General features: G+C 33.9%; 1 protein-coding gene across 1 annotated transcript in view; it reads right to left on the bottom strand.

Annotated features, from left to right (window-relative positions):
• The window catches only part of CCDC73 (coiled-coil domain containing 73), a 74,218-nt gene that overhangs the window by 15,715 nt on the left and 39,681 nt on the right, over nt 1–18,822 (bottom strand). Inside the window, exons 7-9 of the mRNA XM_070428099.1 lie at nt 14,776–14,814; nt 5,875–6,010; nt 5,570–5,649 (exon numbers count right to left, since the gene is read on the bottom strand). Coding sequence (XP_070284200.1) covers nt 5,570–5,649; nt 5,875–6,010; nt 14,776–14,814 — 255 coding nt within the window. The remainder of the gene's footprint in view (nt 1–5,569; nt 5,650–5,874; nt 6,011–14,775; nt 14,815–18,822) is intronic.

The raw sequence follows: 18,822 nt of genomic DNA, 5'->3' as shown, positions 1-18,822 counted from the left end.
TTTTCTTTCATTACTTATCCAACAAAAATCTTCTGATATAAAGAGATGATTAAATTCCCAAGTTCATTAGCATCTAATAAGAAAAAAATTTGTGTAAGAAATAATTACAATATAATGTGATGAGTGCTATATTTCGGAATGCAGAGAAGCATGAAGAACACAGTTGGCTCAGGGCATCAAGAAGGCATTTCATAGAAAAGTAGTAGTTGAATTAAGTCTTTAAAAGATAAATTTGCAGCCGAAACCAGTTTGGCTCAGTGGATAGAGCGTCGGCCTGCGGACTAAAGGGTCCCAGGTTCGATTCCGGTCAAGGGCATGTACCTGGGTTCCGGTCAAGGGCATGTACCAGTAGGAGATGTGCAGGAGGCGGCTGATCGATGTTTCTCTCTCATCAATGTTTCTAACTCTCTATCTCTCTCCCTTCCTCTCTGTAAAAAATCAATAAAATATATTTTTTAAAAAAGATAAATTTGCAAAGACAAAAAAGGATTAGATATTCCAAGCAAAAATATTCTACATGCAAAAATGTACAGAAACATGGAAGATTTTTTAGGGGAACAAAATTAATATGATATGGCTAGAACTCACATGTTATAGCTAAGGGGGAAGAGTAGAATATTGGTAACAGTGGCTAGAAATTTGGCAGAACCCAAATATTGAATGAAAGGGATTTGCAGGCCAAACTAGAGTTTTAATTTTATCCTACAGGCAATGAAGAATTAACCATTGAAGGATTTTGAATAGAACAACATAAAAAGATTTGCATTTTAGAAAAATAATTCTGGCCTCATAGTACAGGATAAAATTGAAAAGAATATAAAAGAAGCCTTAATTTGTGAAGTTACATGTCCACTGAGATTAACAGATACCATCCAAATACATAAAATCCTAAAATAAAAACTTCTCTTACTATACCTGTGTACTTACTTGTGTACTTACCCTACTGCTGTCCTCTGTATGCTGCCTATGTTAAATACTCAAAGATCTGATTTTCACATTCTTTTAAGTGTTTTTAATTTTTAGTTAATCCTCACCCGAGGATATTTTTCCATTGATGTTTTAGAGAGAGTGGAAGGGAGAGACAGAGAGAAACATTGATTGGTTGCCTCCTGCACAAACCCCAACCAGGGCCGGAGAACCTGAACCAAAGTACGTGCCCTTGACTGGAATCGAACCTGGGACTCTTCAGTCCACCAGCTGACGCCCTATGCATTGAGCCAAACCAGCTAGGGTTGATTTTCACATTTTTGACTACACAGGATCTGAACTCCCTTTGGATTTTAGGAGCTATACAATATAAGAGCCCACCAGAGAAGTCAGAAATGTCAGCTTTATAAGCATGAGACCAGGCTCTGCTGATTAGATGCACCTGTCTTGAATAATGGATTGGGAACTAGTATAACAAAGAACAAGAAGTGTTGCAAATCCATTTGCTGGTAGACAGCAGGTATGTGCTAGGAACTTCAAGCTTCCATAGAAAACATTGATACCATTGCAGCAGGTAGCAGCTCCCACTATGGTCAACAGTGATATACAAACTGCAGGGCACAGTATTCAGTAGTGGAAGTTGGTTTTATGCTGTGGTCTTGGATACTGCATAGCTTTCCTTGTTTCTGAGTCTAAGATGACCAACATCCAAATTCTTTTCCTGACAAAATCATCTTACAATTGAGAAACTTGACTAATATACTTCAATTTTTAAAAGGCTACATTTTTCAACAACTAAATACATGAAGCTGTTTTATCAGCCAAATTTCATAGGAGATTCTCTAAAGTGCATCAGTTCCTATTACAATCATTGTTATGAAACAACAGAGATGTGGGAAGAGGGAGGTGGGGTGAAAACCTAGTATATGACTGTCAAAAGTAAAAACTAACTGCTTATGTCTTCTTCTCTTATATATTAATTACTTAATCTTAAGAGCATAATAAATTAAGAGACCTCCATGAAATGATTTTCCACTGAAAATATGCTTGTGATTTTATAGCCTTTATAGCTTTTAAATATCCTGAACTTTTAGTATTGTCTGTTTTCTAACCATTTTATTTAAAACTGTAAGTGCAGCAAATAAACAGCACATGCTTTGATCTCATTAAATTACAACTTATAGTTCTTAGAGTCATAAATATTGTGCCCTTTTCTCCTTTTCCCCTCCTTTTCTGGTATGGGGTAGTCTGTTAAATATCACTATCTCCTTGAGTGCTCTGACGTTTACTCAGACAAACAGCAGAGGTTATGAATTCTGCTCACAGATAGTATCGGGAATTCTTCATGATGGCCATAATAGTGAACCCAGCATTCAGACCTGGAATACCTACTTTAATCTAACAACTAAGTTTCGTCTGTTTAACTTTGCTCCACAAAGATAGAATCCCATCTTATCACAAACCAATAATTTAAATGCTCTGGACAAAATCACAAAACAGTATAAAATAAAAATAAAATTATCTCTGGGGCAATTAATGGTTAAAAGTTTTAAATAAGTGATATAACCAATGCTACTAAACTTAATTAGCTTCTGAAAAGGAAAATAAAAAAAAGACAAGAATGTTTCTTAAAGTTAAAAATCAAGATTACTTTTAAAAATACAAAATTTTTATAAATAGATTGTTTGAAATATTAAAAATTGTCTGTTAAATGTATATATTTTTAAATTATCATCCTTTCAACTACTTGGATTTGGAACTCTCAAAGTTAATACAATTCTCTCACTTTTTTGGCAGCATGGTCACTAACTGTAATGCTTCTAGAGCGACAGAGGCCACCAGGGCATGATACACAGTACAATCTGGTAGCCCTGGCCCAGGCTCCTCTGGGGAAAAAGGACAAGCATGCTCATGAGACACAGTTTCACTTGTGCCTAAAAAGAGACAATTTTAATCCTTTTACATAGATCCACTAAGGCGTCTATCTCTCTTTAGATTTACATGAGCCTCATCTCCATCTACAGGTCAGTCTTAAACTATACATTTGAAATATAATAGTTTATTATGTTATAAAGAAACATTTGTCTCTAGTAAAGAATACGTAATTTAGTATGGAAATTTATGAGGCATAATCTTTTCATAATGCAAAAGCTAACTGAATTAACATTTTAATATAGTCATCAAAATTAATTATTTAATAGCTTAAGTTATTGATCAAAAATATTAAATCAAAAATAAACGAACCAAAGAGAGATCACTGAAAACACAACTACTCAGCGAGTATTTAGCATTTGAAGTTTATACTGACAAAAATTAGTGGTCCTAACTGTTTTTTGATTTGAGACTACAGACAAATTTTTCAAATTGCAGCTTTTCCTCTTCATATGTAAAAGAGCCATTTTTAATATTCTAGGATGTGACCGAAAAGAAAACGTTCAGATGCCAATCACAAGTTTAAGCACTTCTGACTGATCAGCTACAGAGATTCCTAGGACACACTACTTGGGTTCGATTAATTGATTAGAGTTGTTCACAGACTCAGGAAAAACACTTAGGTTTACCAGCTTATCAAAGGATATAGTAAGGATACAGATGAACAGCCAGATGAAGGATACGCAGGGCCAGATCTAGGAGGGTCCCAAGCACAGAGCTTCTGTTTCTATGAAGTTTGGGTGTGTTACCCTCCCAGTACATGGATGTGTTCAACCTGGAAGCTCTCCAAAACCCATACTATTGGATTTTTATGAAGGCTTCCTCACATAGGCATGATCAATTATTAACTCCTTTTCTAGCCCCTCTCCCCTCTCTGGAGAAGTGAGTGGTATGGAGGAACAGGGCTGAAATCTTCAAGTTTCTAAGCATGGCTTCGTCATTCTAGTGATCAGCCCCCATTGAGGAGCCCACCCAGAGTCACCTCATTAGAACAAAAGGTGCTCCTATCACTTAGAACATTCATTACAAGGGTTTTAAGAGTTTTGTGCCAGGAACTGTGGGCAGAGACCAATACATATATTTTCTATTACCTCACACTTTTCTATATACCAACAGTGAACAAGTTGAATTTGAAAATAGAAACACATTACCAATAACATTAGCACCCTACAAAATGAAATATATAGGTATCAATGTAACAAAATATAAAATATCTATGAGAAAAACTACAAGACTCTGATGAAAGATATCAAAGAAAAACTAAATATTTATGGGTAGGAAGACCCAATGTTTTCAAGATGTCAATTCTTCCCAACTTGATCTATGGATTCATTACAATCCCAATCAAAATCCCAGCAAATTATTTTGTGGATATCAGCAAACTAATTCTAAAGTTTATATGGAGAGGCAAACCCAGAACAGTTCATTCAAGAGTGTAAGAGGATTGACACTACCCAGCTTCAAGACTTTAAAAGACAACTAAGTCAGTGGAACAGAAATGAGAACCCAGAATAGACCCACATAAATACCATCAACTAGTATTTAATAAAGGAGCAAAGAAAATACAATGGAGCAAAGATAATCTTTTCAACAAAGGGTGATGGAACAATGGGACATTCACATGCAAAAAAGAATCTAGACAACTGTATACCCTTCACAAAAACTCAAATGGATCATAGACCTAGATGTAAAATACAAAGCTATAAAACTAGAACAATGAAGAAAATCTAGAGGACCTTGTATATAACTGACTTTTTAGGTAAAATGCCAAAGGCACAATCCACAAAAGAAATAAGTGATAAGATAGACTTTATTAAAATTAAAAGCTTCTACTTTGCAAAAGACAATGTCAAGAGGAGGAAACAAGCCACAGAGTGGGATAAAATATTTATAAAAGACACATCTGATAAAGGACTGTTACCCAACTATAGATAAAATTCTTAAAATTCAACAATAAGAAAATAAACAACCCAATTAAAAACATGTAAAAGATCTGAATAGGCACCTCACTAAAGAAGATGTACAGATGTCAAGTAAGGGGATATTGATGCTCAGTCAGCAATCAATAAATATCCAATGCATTCTTTCCCTTGTGATGCTCCAGCCACACCACACTTTTCCTAGTTCTTCACATAAACTAAACTCCTTCCTGCCTCAAGGCTTTTGCATATGCTGCTTCTCTTGCCTGAAAACTTAATTCTCTTTCCTTCCTCACCCCTTTACCTCTAATGTAATAATGTCACCTGTTATAATGTCTATATCATTTACTTTTTCTTCATATCCCTTATAACAGTTTAAAATTATTTAATCTATGTGATTGTTTTATGTCCAGCTCCTCCACTAAATTATAAACTTCAAAAAAGCAGGATGTGTTTTGTTTTCCTCATACTATATCCTCAGTGCCACATAATACCTGGCATAATGAATCACTCAAGTATTGATTGAATGAATGAAATGACATATAGTGAATGCTTATAGGCTACTCATGTTACCAGAAAAATGCATGCCACTGGTGACAAGTCAAACAATATTTCAGATAGATTAGAACAAACTTATTCATTACATTTATTGGAATCATAACTAAAAATTTATGAACCTGTATTCAAAATTTTATTTATAAAAAACTATCAAAAATTTTATAGTAATATTTTATAGTCAATATTTATTGACTATAATTTTATTTAATACTATAACACTGTATCAGCCATACCTTTTTTAAACTGCATAATTCAGATTCTTGTTTTTTATTTAAAGCTGAAAGTCTTTTGTTTAACTGTATTGCTTCCTGTACTGCAACATGAAAGACATTTAGGAAAATATTATATTCAATTTACATTTTAAAGAATATATCATTAACATGGACAAGAAAATAGCCTCAATGCAATGTGTATGATTATTACTGAATTTAAATAAAATTCACTATTACTAATCTCAGTTAACTTCAATTTATTCATTATAAATAAGTCCATTTAAACATTTCCTATTAAATATATGTTTAAATAAGACAGCACCTACCATTTTGTTCTAACTTTCCATGACTCTCTTTTACCAATCCAAACTGCCCTGTTATTGTGGCATAGTATTTCTCAATTTCATTCAGTTGCTTCTGATGATCTTCTTTAGCCAGAAGCTGTAACTGGAGTTTTTGTTCCTATTTTGAAGAGTTGTTTTAAATGTTATACATACGTAACACACACATACAAATATGCAGACATATATATTAAACATATAAAAAGTTATTGTTTTTAATACCTGTCATTAACATAAATGTGTCATGAAAAAGTATTGAGTATACCATAGGGAGGAAATATTAGCAGATATTTCTAAATCTATATAAAATTAAAGCATGTTTTCCCCCATAACAAAACAGTGACTTATGATTATATTTCTCTTGTTTACAGTTTCCTTTTTCAAAAATCAACTGGTTGCCCTAGCTGGTTTGGCTCAGTAGATAAGAGTGTCAGTCTGCAGACTGAAGAGTCCCAGGTTAGATTCCAGTCAAGGGCACATGGCCAGGTTGCAGGCTTGATGCCCAGTAGGGGACATGCAGGAGGCAGACAAGCAATGATTCTTTCTCATCACTGATGTTTCTATCTCTCTTCCTCTCTGACATCAATAAAAAAATATTTTTTAAAAATCAACTGGTTTTATTTATTGAAAAGTTAGTGCAGTCTACTAAGCAACATGGGGGAAATATTAAAGCAACTAGAGGCCTGATGCACAAAGATTCATGCAACAATAGGCCTTCCTTCCCCTGGCAGCTGGAACTGCCTTCGCTCCAGCCAGAGCCGCCTTTCCTCCTTTGCTCCAGCCCGGAGCTGCCTTCCGCCTTCGCGCACTGCCCGGAGGCCCGGAGCAGCCGGGGTGGGTGGAATGCCTGTGTCGTTGCCATGGCGACGATGCAAGTGTCCCGGCAGGGCCGCCACCATCAATTTGCATATTCCCTCCTTATGGGCTGTGGGTGCCGCCATCTTTGTCACGAAGTGATGGTCAATTTGCATATTCTGTCTTTATTAGATAGGATATTTTTAGGAAAAATGTTTTTCTCTAAATTTGCTGGCATAATTATGATGTGTTATGATCAAAATTCAGGCATTTTTTCTGAGATTAGTTTTAATGAGTGTAGCACCTTCTCATTGCATTAAAAATTAAAATGATGAGGATAATATTTATTAGTGACAGGGAGGCAACATAGTATAGTAAAAAGTCTACTTAAGCTAAGAGATATAATTGGTAAAAATTGGACTCTACATACAGTATGGGCCTTCATGCTTTTAGCTAAAGGAGTTTGTTTTTACCATACTTTTGAAATATGACTTTACATTTTAAAGAAAAATGTTATTTTAATAGAATCAATAACATTTTTAAAGGTCATGATCTGGACTTAGCATTAACAGAATCATTGACTGGTTTTACTGCATCACAACTTTCATTCATTTTTGCCACATGCTTCAGCTTCTATAATGAGCAGTGATAGAGAACAGTGTAGGCCAATTGACTGGCACTCAGTAATTATTTTCTGAATTAACCCCATAGAGTTCCAACAGTGGAAATTTGTTAAATTTGCCTGGCAACCTGTCTCCCTTACCCAATAATAACACAACTTCAAGTATTTTTTTTTTAAATATTTTTTTCCTCATTACAACCTAGTAGGGCTAAAATTTAGGGCTCCTCTTTTTCCCTAGTCAAGTGAAGGGCCTACCTTATTACCCAAAATAAACCAATTGATTTCTACCTTTTGGGAATTTAAATCTTGAGCAAAAAGAATATAACACTAAACAAGTTCAGTGATGATCGATCCCATCCAGACTGATGTGAGACTTCTCTCCTGGGTTCCTACCTCCTGCTTCACAAACTCGGGAATTATCCTGCTCACTATTCATTCTCAAGCCCATTCTTCACTTTCTGATTTACTGTGAGGGCCTCCACCAAGTCTCCATTTACATAAGTTAACTAGAACTATCTCTGCTAAAAAGCAAGGACAGGCAGTATAGAGTGGTCAAAAGATAATCTACCTATGTTTAAATAGTACTTCTGTAATTCAGTTGCTGTATGACCTTGGGAAAATCATATACCCTGTCTTTAAAATGAAGATCGTTATAGTATCTCCCTCAAGGGGTTGCTGTGAGGATAAAATAATACATATAAGGCACCGAGAACAGGACTGTCACATAATAAGTACATCACAGTATTTTATTATTATTCCTTAACTGATTAAAATATCTTTATAGTTTTAATTTTTACTTGAAATAAGAACAGCCCTAATATTAACAGAGAACACACGTTACAATTTAAGTTGTATCTGACTAATTATCTTGGAAAATCTGTTGATAATTTTAACTTTTTCAAAGACACTTTTTAATGATTTTAAGCAAAGTGATAATATCAATGATAATGATTATGACAGATCAGTTAACGTTTCTCATGCACATCTATGATCTTTTCAAATTTACTACTTAGTTATTTGAGTGAATTGTGCAGCAGTTATCAAAGCAAACAAGCTGACAAGTGTACTTACCTCCTGAGATCTTATGCCTACCTGAGTAGTCACTATTATCAATAACTGAACAATGAACAATAATGAACCACATTTCATTCCTCTAAAATACCACTTAATTCTCTAACCCAGAGAATTATATTTGCTTTCAGCAGATATGAAGAAACCTCAGACAATTCCACCAAAAAACCGGTCTAAAGACATTTTTCCAATGCAAGGAATTTTTCAACTTAAATCAATTTATACATAGCTTCTATGAGAATATTATCCCCTACATATTGATGCAGACTTCTTTAACTTTCAGTGAAAAAGTGGTGAATAAAATAGGCTGTTAATGCCTACAAACGTTAATAATCCCGATTAACTAAAAATGCGGCAAAAATCAAGTGATTTCATAGATATTCTCTACATACAGAGCTCTTATACACACATTAATTTATGATATTCTCTACTCCAACATCCTTTCCTTGAGGCCAAAGTTGAATTCAATTAAAATGCAGTTTCATTTGTTTGCATGACATGATTCTTATTTTCACACATTAGTCTATTCCAGTGGTCGCCAACCTTTCAGACCTCCGCGGACCACGGGCTGGCAACTGCTGCTCCAAGGTTTCTTTAAACCAGCAGTCGCCAACCTTTTGGACCTCATGGACCACCAGTGGCAACCGCTGGTCTATTCAATAGCCACATTAAATACCATATGAGCTCCTATAGCTTATTAGCCCATACAGGCCTATATGGAACTGTTCATACATGAATCTCATGGGCTGTCTTGATAGTGAGATGAAGAGGCCAGTTGTCAAGTTTGCCACTAACTGCATGACTGTCAGTAAATAGTGTAAATTCTTTGGGAAATAACAACAAAAAAATAGATTGGTAACACCTGCCTGAGAAACCTAAGAACACTTTAAAAAATACAAATAAATTTGTGTTATTCAAACTTTAATATCACATATTATACCATAATAAAGATTATTTTATTGAGATGACTAGAAAATAGCTAAGTACATAAATAGCTAAGTACATTGTTCTTTTTACCTTTGTGAATTTGTTCAAGCTATTTATTCTTTTACATCATTTTACTACTAAATGCAAAGAATCTGTCCACAAGAAAATAATGCTAGGATTAATTGCTTTCCAAGTACATGTGTACCTCATTTTAAACAAACTTAATCTATGAATATCAAGGTTAAAGAAAGAAAAGCTAGAACATGCATAATTAACAAGTAGGGGTGTGTGTGTGTGTACATTAATTAAAAGCCTCAAGGCATTTAAAATAGGAATCATTTAAAAATATTTACATGCAACTTTTTATTAAGGCATTACGTGTCCTTATCCCCCCATTGCCTCCCTACCCCCCATCGTGCGCTCACCTCCCTAGTGCCTGTGTCCATTGGTTATGCTTATATGCATGCATACAAGTCCTTTGATTGATCTCTCCCCCCAACCCTTCCCTGCCTTCCCTCTGAGGTTTGATGGTCTGATTGATGCTTCTGTCTCTGGATTTGTTTTTATTCATAAGTTTATGGTGTTGATTATATTCCACAAATGAGTGAGATCATGTGATATTTATCTTTCTCTGACTTATTTCGCTTAGCATAATGCTCTCCAGGTCCATCCACGCTGTTGCAAATGGTAGGAGTTCCTTCCTTTTTACAGCGACATAGTATTTCATTGTGTAGATATACCAGTTTTTTAATCCACTCATCTGCTGTTGGGCACTTAGGCTGTTTCCAAATCTTAGCTATTGTAAGTTGTGCTGCTATATACACAGGGGTGCATATATCCTTTCTGATTGGTGTTTCTAGTTTCATGGAATATATTCCTAGAAGTGGGATCACTGGGTCAAATGGGAGTTCCATTTTTAGATTTCTGAGGAAACTCCATACAGTTCTCCACAGTGGCTGCACCAGTCTGCATTCCCACCAGCAGTGCACGAGGGTTCCTTTTTCTCCGCATCCTTGCCATCACTTGTCATTTGTTGATAGCCATTCTGAGGTGTGAGATGGTATCTCATTGTTGTTTTGATTTGCATCTCTCAGATGATTAGTGACTTTGAGCATGTTTTCATGTCTCTTGGCCTTCTGTATGTCCTCTTTCGAAAAGTACCTATTTGGGTCCGTTGCCCATTTTTTGATTGGGTTGTGTATCTTCCTTTTGTTAAGTTGTATGAGTTCTCTGTAAATGTTGGAGATTAAACCCTTATCGGTGATAACATTGGCAAATATGTTCCCCCATGCAGTGGGCTTTCTTGTTTTGTTGATGGTTTCTTTTGCTGTGCAGCAGCTTTTTATTTTGATGCAGTCCATTTGTTTATTTTCTCTTTAGTTTCCATTGCCCTAGGAGCTGTACTGGTGAAGATATTGCTACGACATAATGTGTAAGATTTTGCTGCCTGTGGATTCCTCTAAGATTTTTATGGTTTTCCGTCTTACGTTTAAGTCCTTTATCCATTTTGAGTTTATTTTTGAGTATGGTGTAAGTTGGTGGTCTAGTTTCATTTTTTTTTGCATGTATCTGTCCAATTTTCCCAACACCATTTATTGAAGAGACTGTCTTGACTTCTACATGCAACTTTTTAGAACTACATTTACTAATAAATGGTATAGCAGCTCATTTATCCCTTTTCTCATTTCCTTATGAAGACTGATTTGAAAACCTTTCAAAATAAAATTAATTTCCCATGGGACACCTAACACATAAGTAAATCTTAGAGAAAAAGATAAAAAACAAAAACTTCATATATTCTTCATTTCTAATTTTGCAACTTACCTTTCAATTTCTTCAATATAAACCCAATATAGCAATGGGATTATAAAACTCACTTTTTAAAAATTTATGGCATATGTAAGATACTTTCTTTTTTTGTTTGTGTTTTGTTTTTTTTACCTCTTCTAAGTTTTATATGTGACATTCTAACTCAAAGTTGTTTTAAAATATACAAATATCATCATTCATCAAATATTTTTAAACAAAGGAAAACATATGTAGTATCTACATTTATCAAACAATCTCTTATCCAAGCATTTTAGGTTAGAAAGGTCGTGTATCTCTGAGTCCAAGAATCACTCCATCAGTTGAAGGAGATGAAATATTATATGAAGAAAGTTATATCCCAAAGACGCTCAACACCATGGCTTCACAATAGACATTTATTCCCCATAATATACAATGCAGCACATAAGAGAGGAAGACAGAACTCAGGAATATAGCCATGAGGTAGCCTCTCATGGCTGGCTCTCCTGCATTTTTAAGGAATCCGTTTCCAAAGGCCCTCTGTTCCTTAAGATGAAGAATGTGGGAAGGGTGCTGGAGCTTCAGGAGGCTGTCTGCCCAATCGTAGTACCACTAGAAATTATCCAAGACAAAGGTTGTGCTGCTCCTTCACTTGTAAGCACTGTCCCCAAAATACTTGACAGAATGATGAAATTGCCAAAAACAAAACAAAAAAATCCAACAGCACACCCAGCAGCACCTGTTACATTACTGTAGTTCATGGTTGGTTATCCATAGGATCCAGCTCCGTCTCCTTGAAAAAAATAACATGTCCAGTTCAATTAATCCAAAGCAACTTGGTAATGAAAGAACCATCTGTCTTATTTTTCAGTTTCTCTCTACACATACACACAGCTTTATTGTTACATGCGGAGGTGAGAGAAGGAGCTGTTGCTCTGAAAACCCTCTGATGAGAGGGCTGTAGGATACCTTCTTAGTCACAAAAATAAGATATGTATATTACTTAAAGAATCGAAATTTATACTTTGTATGTGTGTACTGATATACATAATCATTATAATTATGAAGATTATTTCCAGACAAGTCTTCAGTCTAAAAATATTCGACTCTGAAAGAAAATATGTGGTAATTCTAAATCATATAAAAACCTTCAATATTGTTTTTTAAGATCCTCACCCATGGATATTTTTTCCATTGATTTCTAGAGAGAGATGGAGGGAGGGAGGAGAGGGTGATATATATAGAGAGAAACATGGACGTGAGAGTGAGAGAGACATATCAATTGGTTGTCTCCTGCATGCAGGGCTAGGGAGGCTAGGGAACCTGCAACCAAGGTATGTGCCCTTGACCTGGAATCGAACCTGTGACCCATGACGCTCTAACCACTGAACCAAACTGGTCAGGGTGAAAATCTTCAATATTGAAACTTTATTTTAATAAAGAAAAATAAATCTCTAAGTATTTTCTTTAGAGGAAAGGGATATACAAAAATAAATAAAATATAACTAAAGGATGGTTGGATAAATGTTTACTTCATTCATTAAGCTCTATTAGCTACTCATTACAACATAGTCACCTCAATGATCGAATCACAATGACAGTTATTCAGATGTTCTCTGGTTTGTTTGTTTTTTTATCATGTTTTATTGCATTCTTTTTATTAGTAATAATCAATGTGATCCTTTGTTCAAAAGAAGATTTGAGTACCTTTAGAAATAGATGCATCTCTCAATTCATAACTGTTAATTTAGAGACAAACTCCACAAAAACGAGCTTATTGAATCCACAAAAGACAGAAACTTAGTAGTAGTTAAGGGCTCACCAAAAGAAGATCATAAACTTCTTTGAAAGTTTCTTAATACTATTTTTTAAATTATTTCTTTCAGCACACAACTTTATTAATTACTCCCCAAAGTCCGACATTGACACAGTGACCATCTTGCTTCCTGTCTTGCCCATAGAGTCAAATAATATAAATGTACTAATTTAAATAAAATAAGATGAACTGAAGTACTGAATATTGCATAGCACTTTAAATAAAGAAAAGATCATCTGACCCTGACTGATGTGGCTCAGTTGGTTGAGCCAGTTGTCCAGTGCACTGAAAGGTCGCCAGTTCAATCCCCAGTGCATGTATAGGAGGCAACTAATCAATGTTTCTCTCTCTCTCTCCTTTCCTCTCTAAAATCAATTTTAAAAATCTATAAAAATAAATAAAAGTGGCAAAATATCCTTGTTAAAAAATATCTCATCTGAATTAAATAAAAATAATGTAAAAAGAAGAGTGTAAGAATCTTCAGGAAAAAAAAGACTATATTTAACTTTAAGATCAATTATCTCAAAACATACAATATTCTGCCATAAAGGGCATAAATATTAAATGTACATCTCTCTATATAAAGTTTTTTAATGCAAAGTGATTGAAGGCTTTGAACTGTCAGAAAAAATATAACTATAACTCAAATATCATTTTAGTAGATTCTTTAGAGGCTGTAATTCATAGTAACAAAATGCTCAGAAGTGGCCAAAGCCAACTATAAGTATACTGCATGTTTCCATGGTTTTTTAAGATTATGAATATCTGTTTGATGAAATTTTAAAATGGAATAAATAAAACACATTTTATGTTGCTTTTACTCTTTAACTTGTAGCCTTATCTCTCAGGTCAGAGGGCACATTATTCAATTTCACTATATTTTGTGTAAAACCACTGTAGCGTTGAAGATGACTTTCAGTACAAATGTCATGGTACTTAAGGCTAAACTGGAATCTAGTTTTTCAGCTTTTTAATTAAAATAATAGTTTAAAACAGTCTGACAATATTATCTTTATTCTTTCCAGTTGAACAGTGACACAATTTTCACATCTTTTATTTAATCAAGCTTAGCAATCTTTCTATAGCTCTTTTATTTTCTAACACACCAAAACAATTTCAAGGAGAAAATACTTTGTTTTGTATTTAATGTCCGAAGGATAACCTTTCATTTCTTACTTCTCATTTATATATAATATATAAACTTTACTCAAAAATTAATTTTCCTTGCCCTATGGTCTGCTCCAAAGAAGGAAGACTGAAATAGGGTAAACCCACCAAAGAAGCCCTCTGAAGATTTAAGTTGATATAGAAGAATTTTGCTTACTCAAAAATACAAAAGTAAATCCTTCGAATCAAACCAGGATAAAAAGGGAATATCAAAGTAAGTATTTCATAAAATGTTATGCTGTAAAAATGAAAATATTGACATTTAATATGCTATAGAAGAGGAATACACAAACACTTGTTGCATGATAAAGGATGGATCCATACCCCAAGTGCTGTATTCAAATGCTACATCATGTTATTGTTATTTTTCAGGCTATAATTAATAACTTCATGTTTGTATAAACACCTAGAAAAGATATGTTTAAAAGGTTTTGTTGTTCTTATTTCTTTGTTTTATTTTAATATAAAACCTCTACCAATACTACAGAACCTGTATTAAATTTATTTTATCATATGTAAACACTATGTAATCTGGAAATAAATTTGTGAAATAGATTAAGTGATTTTTGTAATTTAGTCATTTAAAGAAGATATTAATATCCAATTTCAACCTTTTTTTGAGTCACATTTATATTGGTAAAAGTACAATGCACATTATGTATCTGTCTGGGGGAGGGTGTATATTTTGTAATTTCCTTACCATTTCACTCACTTTCTTCTGTAAAGAATATTTAGAAACCTTGAAAACAAGTGGAAAATCTCATTAATTTTTTTAAAAATTAACTAGTTACAAATTCCTCCTGATAATAAAACTGAAAGCTATGAAATGTGCCATTTACCTTCCATGCACTATTTATTTCCAGTGACATTTTTTTAATGTTATTTACCATAACTTTCTTCCTTTTAGCAAAGCAATACATTCATTTATTTATTCAGCACATATTATGGAGCACCTACTATATGCCAGGCACTTTTCTTGGATACAGCAGTGAACAAAACAAACTTCCTTTACTTAATAAGCTTTATGTCCAGTGGAGATAGTGATAGACAGACAAAATATAAGTAAGAAGTACAGAAGTTAAGAGAGTGACAACTACTATAAAGAAAAATAAAGCAAGAGGAATAGCAAGAGCAGTCTAGGTGAGTTTGTCATTTATTATTAGCTCTTCATTGAAGAAAATTTGATAAAAATTGATTGGGAATAGGAAAATTTGATAAAAATAGATTAGGAATAGGAAGAGGATAAACTTGTTTTAAACAAATCATCTCACAACCCAGAAATTGTAATCATTGATATTTTTATTCTAATAGATACTTTTTATGCATTTATACTTTAAAAGAGAGACAGAAGGGAGAGGAATAATAATATACGTGCTACTTTGTACCCTATTTTTACCTAATATATAACAAACACCTTTTTGTGACAAGTGAGCCTACAACATAACTTTTTAATGGCTACATAGTATTCCACATTTATATCATAGTTTATCACATCACTCTCATTTTTGTTTAGTTTATCCAGTTTACAGCTTTATGAAACTATTCTGAAATAAACATGCTTGAACCAAGAACTGTATAGTTATTCATTTTAGCAGGATAAATTCCAAGGAGCTGAATCCCTAAGTTTTGTTCATTTTTATAGACTTTTAACAATTTTACATAGTCCTTCAGAGTAGTTAACCAAGTTAAACCTCAATTAGCCATGTATGAGTGCTTATTTTCTTAAATCCTGCTCATATTTATTAATTTTAAGAAAAAATACAATAATTACTTCATATTTCCTATGAAATAAATTTTTTAGCACACTGCCTTGAACAAGCTGATAATTGTAAACAGGAGACTTAATCCTGTATTTCTTGTTCCATCAACTTTAAAAAATATTTCTGTATATTGGATTCAACTTCACTTTACCACACTTTTTAATCAACAAGGTTAGTAACATTTAAGTTTTGTTCTGTAGCCATAATTAAGTTTTCCATGCTTTATTTAAAGGTTAATTATACAAAAGATAAGCCAACAGTGTTTATGTTATGGCAATCAATATAAACATTGTTTAATGCAGAACCCCATAAGGGGCTAATACTGCATTTCCTTCTCTACATACAGATTCAACATGCTACATGAAGGATAATTTTACTAGTGTCAGGACCTAACTACCTTCTCTCTTCTTATATTCCATCATCTGCTCAAAACCATCCCAAATTTTAATATGCTTTATGCCTTAATTATACAGTAATCTATTTTCCCTGGAGTTTTTAATCACGTCCTACTTTTGTGTTGTTGTTGAAGCAAGACAAAGGATTTTTTACTACATCACTAATATCATCCAATCTGAGGCATGAAATCCATTCCCTTATTTTTACTGAAAACATTCTTCTTGGAACTCATTGACATTTTGTTGTACTTAATTTTTATTCACTTTGCTACATCAAAGCAACAAAGAAATCCAAAATAAAAACTGCCTAACATCTCAAATAGGGAGAATCTAAACAATGTTAAGACAACTGGATAAGAATCTAGAAAAATACAGACTTAGATTCATATCTCATACTCTGCTACAAAAATAAACTTCAAGTCAACAGAGATGAAATGTAAAATTTTAGTACATAGGAAGTAATAAAAGAAAACCTGGGTAAATCCCTTTATAACTTTGTAGTGGTAAAAGCCTTTCTAACCATTACAAAGCCTAAAAGTCATTAAAAATAAATAATTAATAGCAAAAATTAAACAAAAATCAAAATACAAATGACAAACTGAAGAAACTATCTGGCCCGGCCCAGCATGGCTCAGTGGTTGAGTGCTGACCTATGAACCAGGAGATCATGGTTCCATTCCCGGTCAGACTCCATCCCGTGCGGGGAGTGCAGGAGGCAGCTGATCAATGATTCTCTCTCATCATTGATGTTTCTATCCCTCTCTCCCTCTCCCTTCCTCTCTCTGAAATTGAAAGAAAAAAGTAACAATTTGAAGCTCAGAACACAGACAGCAAGGGCTTATTTGTGAGAAATGTAAAGAATTCATGGGAATGATAGCAAGACTAGGAGGTCCCAGCACTTACTTACTTACTCACACACACACACACACACACACACACACACACACACACACACACACACACACACTTTAACTACTACCTACAACTGAAAATATAGTCCTAGAAGAGCTATAGAGTACAATTAAGGAGCTGCAGCCCTGGCTGGTGTGGCTCAAAAATATTTTGAAACTCTGATACCAAAGCCAGACAAAGATACCACAAGACAAAAAAATTTTGACCAATATCCATGATGAACATAGATGCAAAATTTTTCAATAAAATTCTAACAAACTGAATTCAACAGCATATTAAAAGGATAGTACACCATGACAAGTGCAATTTATCCCTGTGCTACAAAGATAGTCCAACATAGCAAATCCATCGATGTGGTATTTATCACATTAACAGAATGACAAATAATCATGTTCATCTCAATAGATGCAGAAAAAGCCTTTGACAAAATTCATTATCTATTCATAATAAAATCTCTCAACAAAACAGTTATACAAGGAACTTACGTAAACACAAGGCCATCTATAAAAAGACCACAGTAAAAATCATAATCAATTCAGTATAAGTCAAGGGTACCCATTCTCATCACTTCTATTCAGCACAGTACTAGAAGTCCTTGGCAGAGCAATTAGGCAAGGAAAAAAAAACATCGAAATTGGAAGGAAAAAGTAATACTCTATTTAAAGATAACATGTTCATATATGTAGAAAACTCTAAAGACAACAAAAAATACGCTGTTAAAACTAATAAATGAATTCATTAAAACTGCAGGTCACAACATCAACATACAAAAATCTGCCACATTTTTTCTATCTACAAAAAACACACAAAGTAACCGTAAAGGAAATAAAATTTTAAAAACTGAATTCACAATAGCAATAAAAAAATAACATACTTAGGAATAAATTTAACCAAAGTGGTAAAAGACTGATCACTGAGTATTATGAAACACAGATGAAGAAAATTTTAAGATACAGACAGATGGAAAGACATCCTGTGTTCATGGATGCAAGAATTAATATTGTGAAAATAGTCCTGGATGGTTTCTCAGTGGTTAGAACATCAGCCCACAGACCAAAAAGGGTCTCAGGTTTGATTCCCAGTCAAGAACATGTACCCCTGTTCTGTTTATTCCCATCCCTGGTTGGCTGCAGGCAACCAATCAATGTGTCTTTCACATCGATGTTTCTCTCTCTTCCTCACTTCCTCCTTCCCTTCCACTCTCTCTAAACACCAATGGAAAAAATATCCTCTAGTGAGGATTAAAAATATATATATTGTTAAAATGTCCCTATTACCCAAAGTGATCTACAGATTCAATGTCAATCTCTACAGAAATAGAAGAAAACAATCCTAAGATTCATATTGCACCACTAAACACCCTGAACGGCTAAAGCAACTTTGAGCAAGATGAATAAACTGACTTCAAAATATATTTCAAAATTGTGGTTATCAAGACAGTATGATAATGGCATAAAAACAGACATCTTGACCAATGGAACAGAATAGAGATTTCAGAAATAAATCCATGCATCTATTCCAACTAATCTTCAACAAGATCGCCAAGATACATAGTGAGGAAAGGGCAGTCTTCAAAAAACGGTGTTGGATAGTTACATTCAGAAGACTGAAATTGGACCATTATCTCACACCATACACAAAATCTTGCATTATTACAAAAATCAACTAAAAATGTATTAA

Source organism: Myotis yumanensis, unplaced genomic scaffold (assembly GCF_028538775.1).
Source record: "Myotis yumanensis isolate MYYU_CA2020_CCGP unplaced genomic scaffold, mMyoYum1.0.hap1 SCAF_10, whole genome shotgun sequence".
Taxonomy (NCBI): domain Eukaryota; kingdom Metazoa; phylum Chordata; class Mammalia; order Chiroptera; family Vespertilionidae; genus Myotis; species Myotis yumanensis.
Note: the sequence above shows the minus strand (reverse complement) of the source record. Positions and strands in the feature narration are given on the sequence as shown.